The 10,153-nt window shown below is 45.6% G+C and overlaps 1 protein-coding gene across 1 annotated transcript in view; it reads left to right on the forward strand.

Annotated features, from left to right (window-relative positions):
- The window catches only part of ankk1 (ankyrin repeat and kinase domain containing 1), a 29,822-nt gene extending 21,029 nt beyond the window's left edge, over window positions 1–8,793 (forward strand). Inside the window, exon 8 of the mRNA XM_085967796.1 lies at window positions 6,420–8,793. Coding sequence (XP_085823922.1) covers window positions 6,420–7,711 — 1,292 coding nt within the window. The 3' untranslated portion in view covers window positions 7,712–8,793. The remainder of the gene's footprint in view (window positions 1–6,419) is intronic.
- The last annotated feature ends 1,360 nt before the right edge of the window (window positions 8,794–10,153 follow it).

Raw genomic sequence — 10,153 nt, forward strand, 5'->3', positions numbered from 1 at the left:
GTCACCTGCCCTAATTTATCCTTATGAGGTTCAGTGTCAAATTTTTTGTCTTAAAATACTCCTGTGCAACGCCTTGGGATGTTTTACTACATTAAAGGCGCTATATAAATACAAGTTGTTGTTGTTGTCTGGCAGATATAAAAACTTTAAATAGTACGAATTTCTTTTGTTAATTAGTTCACTGGATGAGGGCAATTCTGGCAGGTCACATTTATCCGCCTTCCCCAGTTGCCCTGAAGAGGTGGTGGTGGGGCTCCTAGTAGCCATTGTTGTGGCTTGCCAGACTAATTCGGAGCACTTGAAGAGCTAGAGTCACAGAAAGAAAGACTTGCATTTCTATAGCGCCTTCCATGACCTCAGGATGTCTCAAAGCACTTTACAGACAATGAAGTACATTTTTGAAGTGTAGTCACTGTTGTAATGTGGGAAACGTGGCAGCCAATTTGCGCACAGCAGGCTCCCACAAACAGCAATGTGATAATGACCAGATAATCTGTTTTAGTGATGTTGGTTGAGGGATCAATATTGGCCCCAGGACGCCGGGGCGAACTCCCCTCAAAATAGTGCCATGGGATCTTTTACGTCAACCTGAGAGAGCAGACGGGGCCTCGGTTTAATGTCCTATCTGAAAGACAGCCTTCATTGGGTAGGGGGCAGCAGGTTCCCTTGTCTGAAGGGCATCAGAGAACCAGTCAGATTTTTAAATTAAAACCCGGCAGCGTACATGGCCATTTTTCCACAACTTTTCATGGGGCGATTTGAACTTATAATCTCTGAGTTGCTAGTCCAGTAGCATAACCACTACACTGCTGTACCCCATATACTAACTGTCTACATATACATTGCTCTAAGTGTGTATATACTATATATATCCCTCTCCAAATGTAGCCATGGTGTGTGTGCAATCCCTGCACTTGTGTGAATACTGGTATGACTTTCTGCCCATTGACTGTGAGTGGGTCGTAAATGGGTGAGCCCAGTACTGGGTTTGGCTCTAACGCCCACCCTCCCCATGACCAAATAACCTACTGACCATTGGTGGCCGTGCCTTCAGCTGCCTGGGCCCTAAGCTCTGGAATTCCATCCCTAAACATCTCCACCTCTCTACCTCTCTCTCCTCTTTTAAAACACTCCTTAAAACCTACCTCTGTGGCCAAGTGTCAGCCAGTGACTCAGTGGGTAGCACACTCGCCTCTGAGTCAGAAGGTTGTGGGTTCACAGTCCCACTCCAGGGACTTGAGTACAAAAATCTAGGCTGACACTCCAGTGCAGCGCTGAGGGAGTGCTGCACTGTTGGAGGTGCTGTCGTTTGGATGAGACATTAAAGATCCCATGGCACTATTGTGAAGAAGAGCAGGGAAGTTCTCCCCGGTGTCCTGGCCAATATTTATCCCTCAATCAACATCACTCAAACAGATTATCTGGTCATTATCACATTGCTGTTTGTGGGAGCTTGCTGTGTGCAAATTGGTTGCCATGTTTCCTACATTACAACAGTGACTACACTCCAAAAGTACTTCATTGGCTGTAAAGCATTTTGAGACGCCCGGTGGCCGTGAAAGGCGCTATAGAAATGCAAGTCTTTCTTTTTTTTCTTTTCAAGCTTTTGGTCATCTGCCCTAATATCTCCTTATGTGGCTGGGTGTCAATTTTTGTTTTATAAAGCCCCTGTGCAGCGCCTTGGGACATTTTACTATCTTAAAGGGGTTATATAAATGTTGTTGTTGACACTTGCTGTCTAGGCTTACACATGAAGGATGGCCACTTGGGAGAGGTGTTAGATTGATGTTGATGCCAATGGAAAATTACCATAACATCAGTCAGTACCTTGAAGTGTGAATTTATCTACCTGTGTGACTGGTTGTACGTGTGTGCAATAGAGATAGATTGGTACCAAAGATTGGTGCCTTCAATTCCACAACTCCTGGCAGAGGTCGAATGCCAAGATCAGATTGAGATGCCACCTATAGTTGTCCCATTTTCACAGCAAATCCAAACACACTCTGAATCCAGGGAAAGTAAATGCGCCACATGCATTTTTTTATGCATAAATCAATTTTCTTCATTATTTGAACAGTTCCCCTTTTGGAACAGGAGAGGCTAAGAATAAACCTTCAAGTCACAACGATAACCATTGCTGATACTGTTATTAGTGTACCAGAAACTGTTGTGGTTTTTGCTTAGTAGTAAAGAGTTATGCAATGTGTGACAGAGTCAGCCCCAGGCGCAGTCTGCAGCTTCTGCAGCCAATCACAAGAGAGCGGGAACTTTAACGCTTGTTCTGTCTCAGTGTGGCGATGATCTACTCCAGTCACAGCATGTGGAGACATAATGAACAGGCATGGGAATATTTCTTCTGCCGTTTGAATTCACTTGAAATACCAAGGAGAGCAATTCTTCCCACATTTACTTAGGGATTCGCTGTACACTGAAGGGCCAATTTCTAACTCCCACTGGCTGGGAAGCTCGCTTGAGTGGACGGCACTCCTGTGCGGCAGTCTTCATCGGAGGATTTTTAAGGCCGCCAGCCAGCTGCTCGCCTGCTTCGGGTGGAAGATGGCAGCAGGTTGGGTCAAAAGTTGGGGGAAGGGTGGGGAGCCCTGAATCTGCCCGCCATCACCAAGAGAAAGCTGGGGGGTGGGGAGCAAGGTAGGTCTAGGCGGTGGGGGTGTTGGGGGGGGGGAGGTGTTGCGAAGATCTCATGGCTGGGGGGGGAGGGGAGGCCAAGGCAGCAGAAGTCCGGACCATCCATGTGGCGGGGGGGGGGGGGGGGCAGAGAAGCACTCTGACCTTAGAGGGTGTCACTAGTTACCCAACAGCCTTACCATGCCAGGATATGGCTGCGATGGGTGTTTCTATGTAGGAGTGGGTTAAATTGCCATCTGGATCCCATGCACATCATTTATTAATGAGTCTCCCACCAGAATCCGACAAAATCAACAGCCGTTAAAATGGGGAATTGGCAGGAACGGAGCAGGAAATGGAGCCGCTCATTTTTAGCAGCTCTCCCGCTGCTTAGCTGCTGATTGGGGAAGAGCTAAAATTTCCTCTGAGGTCTCTGGGAAATAAACTCACTGCTTTTTTTTAATGATTTCGAGAAAGATTTATGTCTCATATCTGTACTTACAAGAAACTCCCCTGGCTCAGTCACTGCTTTCTGAAGCACTCACTGTTCCCCAGCTCTCCAAAACGGCTGGTGCTATATACATAGGAACAGGAGAAGGCCATTCAGCCCCTCGAGCCTGTTCTGTCATCTTATTAGATCATGGCTGATCTGTATCTTAACTCCATCGTCCCACTTTGGTTCCATAACTCTTAATACCCTTGGTGAACAAAAATCTAGCAATCTCAGTTTTGACATTTTTGATTGACCCCCAGTCTCAACAGCTTTTTCAGGGAGAGAGTTCCAGATTTACACCACCCTTTGTGTGAAGAAGCGCTTCCTGACATCACCCCTGAACGGCCTGGCTCTAATTTTAATGTTATGCCCCCTTGTTCTGGACTCCCCCCATCAGAGGAAATAGTTTCTCTACCTCATCAACTCTTATAATCATCATTATACAGATACATATGTACCAATAATTACTCAATCTGTCTCTAGAATATTCTGCACCCTAAAGCAAGATCTAAATTACCTGAAATAAAAACAGAAAATGCTGGAAATGCTCAGCAGGTCGAGCAGCATCTGTGGAGAGAGGAACTGAGTTAACGTTTCAGGTCAATGACCTTTCGTTAGAACTGGAAAAAAGCAGTAAATGGAACACTGTTCCACTTCCTGCTTTTTTCCAGTTCTGACGAAAGGTCATCGACCTGAAACGTTAACTCTGTTTCTCTCTCCACAGATGCTGCCCGACCTGCTGAGCATTTCCAGCATTTTCTGTTTTTATTTCAGATTTCCAGCATCCGCAGTATTTTGCTTTTCTAAATTACCTGCTTCAGCTTATCCATTCACTTTGGTGCAACACTGTCTCAGGAAAAGCATTGTTTATTGAACACAGAGCCAATTCGAAGATAAGTTTAGGTAGAAGAGAAGGACATTCATTCCATCCAGCCTGGGCTAACCTTCGAGCTAGTATTCTGCGACGGAGCAGGTAATTTCCCTCAGCCCCACGCGGTCCCAGAGTCCAGTTGTAGGAACCTGCCTCCTTCTTTCACGTGTTTTTCAAATGTCTGAACCCTAAACTACACTCCACCCTCTTCCTCTTTTCGGGATTTTATGTGAATCATCGCTGCTCAATCCAATCATTAACTGGAATTACTTTGGTAGCAGTTCCTTTACAAACTCGTTCTCTAAACTATTCCAGCAACAAATTATCTCTTGCGATCTTCAAGGGTTGACTATCAGTTGCAATAAGGCTGTGTCAAGCTCTGCCTGATGACTTTTATTAATTTGAATACAGAGATCCTGCTTGCAAGACGCATCCTTGTTAATAGTTTAACATTCTGTGAAAGCTGCACTCACCTGGGTGCTTTTTATTATTCTAATAGTAATTTTTCTTTTCACGGTACATGAATTGAGAACTTATAAAATCTGTCTGCCAGGGAAGACTGTCAATTTCCTGGACCCAGCAGCAGTCTACACATTAAATTAGGTCACTTGGGAGGGGACAGAGGTGAAACTGGATGTTGGCCAAATCCCAGGCCATCATTTCATTGTGTCTTTGATGAGCTGAGTAGATTGTGTCTGTGAAGGTGTCCACAGGCTGAGATCCCAGCTCGTGTTTAAATTGTAAAAAGAGTAATTGTAATTCAGCAAAGAAAACACCCGCTTCTCCTGGCCCCACAAGGAAAGTAAAATAAACTAAAACTTCCGTTAAATGGTCGCTGACTCTCCTATCTTCACCTGGCGGGAAAAAACCACAGCGGCTCAGGCCGGAGTTAAAATTGATGACCTCATCAACCCAGTACAGGAAACTCTTTTTTATCTGGCACCGACGGGACTGGCGTGGTGCCGGTTGATCAAAAAGTCCGGATTACAGAGAGGTATACTTACCAAAGTACGAGAGCCCCGTACACGGCCACAGGTGCAGGAGCCCCGGTTACACGGCACTTGCGCAGGAGTCCCGGTTACACGGCCACAGATCCAGGAGTCCCTGTTGCATGGCCACAGGTGCAGGAACCCCGGTTACATGGCCACAGATCCAGGAACCCCGGTTACACAGCACTTGTGCAGGAGTCCCTGTTGCACGACCACAGGTGCAGGAACCCCGGTTACATGGCCACTAATATACAGTAAAACTTACCTGAACCGACTCCTGAATTTTGCCGGTTAAGAGAGATTTCCGAATATTTAGGTGCTGGTTGAAAGAAAGTTTCCTGTACTTAAAGAAGGATCCTGCCGGCTTCAGGCGTTGGACCTTTCCCACCGGCGCAGAAGAGCAGGTTAAAATCAGGATCGGCACAAACCAGGCCGGTAGGTCACCGGGGGGGGGGCATTTTAACTGGCCACCCGCCCGGTTTCTACCTGGCAGGTAGGGTTAAAATTGCCTTCTGTATCTCAGAAGTTAGGACAGGGTGGTCTCCGTGAGTGTCAACATTTACAGAGAACTGGATTAATGACAATCTATCTGTGTCCCCTGGTGGGCACCCATCTGCTCTGTTGTAGTTGAGATGTGTTGGAGTCCCTGGCATTTAATGAGGTACTGTAGTATGTTCCCTTTCAGATGTGTTTAAGATGATTAAAGGAGTTGATTGGGTAGATAGAGAGAAACTATTTCCTCTGGTGGGGGGAGTCCAGAACAAGGGGGTGTAACCTTAAACCTAGAGCCAGACTGTGATGTCAGAAAACACTTCTTCACACAAAGGGTGGTGGAAATCTGGAAAACTCTCCCTCAAAAAGCTGTTGAGGCTGGGGGTCAATCAAAAATGTCAAAACTGAGATTGGTAGATTTTTGTTAGTCAAGGGTATTAAGGGTAACAGAACCAAGGCGGGTAGATGGAGTTAAGATACAGATCAACCATGATCTCATTGATTGGTGGAACAGGCTCGAGGGGCTGAATGGCCTCCTCCTGTTCCTATGTTCCCTTGTGGTCTGTTCAATGCTCTCCTCTATTCACATATTAGCCTTTTCACTGAGTTTGGATTTGAGAATTCAAATTTCAGACGCTCTCAAAATTTAAGCTTATTTAAAGATTCACCCCAAATACCTACGTGAGTCTGTGGTGAATAAAAATAAAACATAAAACGGTTCAAATTAATTGCATAAAACAGCTCCCAGGGCCTAGCCGGTAAAACTGGTTCCTGCTACTCACTCTTTCACTTCTTATCTTTGGTAATCAGGCAGCGCTAGTGTCAGATACAAAACATGAAGTGGATTAAGTTGCAAGTTAATGATACCAGAGGTCACTAGCATTCAATTCAATAGCATGGTGTACCATCCATCCATACACTCTACAGTAATTATGTTTTCTTATTGTAGATGACTCCATTGACTCCAGAAGGGAACTCCTGCAGCGTCTGTTAGAAAAAGACATCAGTAACTTGAAGAGAATATTAAGAAAAGAACATGTTGCCCTGATCTTTGTGGAAGACTACACATTGATGCACTTGGCTGTTCTCACTGGAGATGTGGAGTTTGTTCAGCTTGTACTGAAGCACGGAGGCTCTGTAAATGCCCAAACATCCAGAGGGTTCACACCCCTGATTATAGCCGTACAGAACAGGTTTGTGGACTTGTGTGTGTTACTAATTGAGGAGGGAGCTGATGTCAATCTAACAGATGAAGACAATTGGGCACCTCTGCATTTTGCATCTCAAAATGGGGATGACCGGATTGGCCGGCTGCTGTTGGATAAGGATGCCCATGTCAACGTAAAGGAGTACGATGGTTGGTCGCCTCTCCACCTGGCCTCTCAGAATGGCCATGAAAATGTAATCCGAGTTCTCTTCACGCGCCAGGCCAATCTCAACTTACAGGAGAGTGACAATCGTACATCTCTTCATCTTGCAGCCTATTACGGCCACTATAACATCACCAAGCTTCTGATTGGGCAAGGAGCTGATTTAAACAAAACACAGGTTGGCCTCAGGACGCCACTCCATTTGGCGGCCGAAAGGGGTTTCTTCAGGGTTGCAAGGCTACTGGTCAACAGCGGAGCTGATGTCGATTGTCTGGACCACTCTCATTCCACCCCTTTGCATTTGTCGGCACTGAATGGTCACACGGGGATCTGTAGGTATCTCTTGAAAAATGGGGCTAATATCAATCAAAAGACCTTACAGAATTGGACGCCTCTGCACCTTGCCTCTCTGAAGGGGCAAATAACAACCGTCCACCTGCTAATTGAAAGTTCCTCTGACCTTGATATCGGTGGAGATATGGAATGGACTCCTTTACACTTGGCAACATGCTACAACCAAGAGGAGGTTGTCTCAGAGCTTCTTGTAAGCGGTGCCAATCCCAATGTAACTGAGGAATCAGGGTGGACGCCACTGCATCTTGCTGCCCACAAAGGCAGACTCCGCAGTCTTGTGATGTTGCTTGATCACAAAGCCGATGTCAATGCTGCCAATAGATTTGGGTGGACTTCACTGCACTTGGGTGCCCTGAATGGCAATGCTACAATTGTAAGGACGCTGATAAGACACAATGCAGACCTGAAAGCTGAGGACACATATCGGAACACCCCCCTCCAGTTATCCATGAAACACCGGAAACAAAGTGTGGTCAGTGTACTTACAGGGGAGGAGTCGTCGAAGGCCGATTCATAGCCTTAGATTCGTATGTTGTACGATTCCACTGTATCTGACCCTCAAACTCAAAGACTTTGAATGTAATAACCAAGGGGCTGGGGAGGTGAAGTTCATTAGGAAATAACTCTTCTGTATCTGGGACCTGGGCTAAATGAAAGCCTCCTCACTCTGCCAGGGCCTTTATGTGAAATCAATGTTGGGGATGCCTCAACCCGGCTAATTTGGCACTGTAGCACCAACCTGTTCATAGGAACATAAGGATTAGGAGCAGGAGTCGGCCATACGGCCCCTCGAGCCTGCTCCGCCATTCAATGAGATCATGGCTGATCTTCTACCTCAACTCCATTCACCGGCCCTATCGCCATATCCCTTGATTCACTGTGTTCATAATTTGGCGATTCACAATCTCACTCAAAGTGGTTGTGAAGATACCTGGTTACTGTCTTTAGGGAAATTATTCTACCAGAGACGGACCAGCAGCTTTCTGAGCAGTTTTACTCACGGAATGAGACTTGACTTTGAAAAGTCTCTTGAAGACTTGGAGTGCAGATCTCTCTCTTTCCCTCCCATCCTCCCGTTCTCTACCTCTCTTTTCTCTCTCTCTCTCTCTCTCTCGCTCCTACAACTAGTTCTTCCCCTGCTGTCCGTTTACAGCAGTCTCCATGCTGGGGGTGCGGGATCGGTGAATCCAGATCGATGCTTGAACGGAAGGTTTGAGAACAATAAAAAGAAAAATGGACGGGATGGGGGTGGGGCAGGGAAGAGAAGATGAATAAAAGAGTAGTTTATTTAGAATAAAATTTATTTGTATTCCAAAGAAGAAAACTGATAGACAATGTAAAAAATAAAGTTTAAATTAGCCAGGCACCATGGAGGGGGGGGAATAGGATTTAACAAAATTGTGCCCCCTCCTGGGCGGTACCTGCATTGATCGCACGGTGGGGTTTTGGATCTTGGGGCCAGTGGCACCTACAACAGGTTTTGTGGCAGAACCGAATGTTTGCAAATGTTACCCACATATCCCTAAATTTTACTATGAACTCAACACTGCATTTCGCTGAAGTTTAACAATAAATTTTGCATTTTTATAAATAACAACCTCTTTGTTTTCTCTCTTATCCCTCTCTCCCTACAACAACAACAACAACTTGCGCCTTTAACATAGGGAAACGTCCCAAGGCGTTTGGCAGGAGCGGTTATCAAACAGAATTTGACACCGAGCCACATAAGAAGATATTAGTACAGAATTGGTCAAAGAGGCAGGTTTTTAGAGGAGGATCTTAAAGGAGAGAGAAGTAGAGAGGCGGAGAGATTTAGGGAGGGAATTCCAGAGCTTAGGGTCCAGGCAGCCGAAGGCACGGCCGCCAATGGTGGAGCGATTAAAATCAGGGGGTGAGCAAGAGGCCAGAATTGGAAGAGCGCAGAACTACAGGAGTATGCTCAACCAGCGTTGGCAACCCTAGCCTGAGATTCTCCCTACACATTATTGAGGCCTGTGATTTGATTCCGGATCTCCACTCTACAGCTGGAACAGAGGACGATTGGCATCCAACACTTGGGCTTGGCCTGGGCCAGCCTAAGCCACATTCATCCTTTAAAATGTTAACATATTTCGCAAACCGTTAAACCTCATGAAATTTGCCCTTTTTATTTTTTGATTTTCGAGGTGAGTGTCCATTACAAATGATGGATATAAAGTCAGGCAAGTCACTGAACACGAACCTCCACCTTCAAATTCTTGCACACATTCCATCATTCGAAACTCTGCACCGAAATGTGAACCTGATATTTCCTGACTGACATTGTACCCATATGAACGTTTAACAGGTTTGTACTAAATTCCTCTGTGTGCTTTCTTGGTGCAGGAGTTAACCCCGAAACCATTAAACTGTGTGAAATCTGCCCTTTAATAGAGCGAGGGTTTCCAACTCTCCAGGATTGCCCTGGAGTCTCCAGGAATTGAAGATTAATCTCCTGGACACTGCTCCGAGCAAACCCCGGGAGAAAATCATAGCGCTATTTTAAAAAATTTATAAATGTTAGAAATATAGGAACAGGAGGAGGCCATTCAGTCCCTCGAGCCTGTTCCGCCATTCAACGAGATCACGGCTGATCTGTGACCTAACTCCATATACCCACCTTTGCCCCATATCCCTTAATACCTTTGGTTAACAAAAAGCTAGCGATCTCCGATTTAAAATTAACAATTGACCCCCAGCACCAATTGCCATTTGCAGAAGAGAGCTCCAAACTTCTACCACCCTTTGTGTGTAGAAGCGTTTCCTAATTTCACTCCTGAAAGGTCTGGCTCTAATTTTTAGGCTATGCCCCTTAGTCCTAGAATCCCCAACCAGCGGAAATAGTTTCTCTCTATCTACCTTATCAATTCCCCTTAATATTCTGAAAACTTCGATCATATCACCCCTTAACCTTCTAAATTCTAGGGTATACAACCCTAAT

This window comes from Somniosus microcephalus, chromosome 26 (assembly GCF_052327205.1).
Source record: "Somniosus microcephalus isolate GS21.2 chromosome 26, FLI_Smic_1.0, whole genome shotgun sequence".
Taxonomy (NCBI): Eukaryota; Metazoa; Chordata; class Chondrichthyes; order Squaliformes; family Somniosidae; genus Somniosus; species Somniosus microcephalus.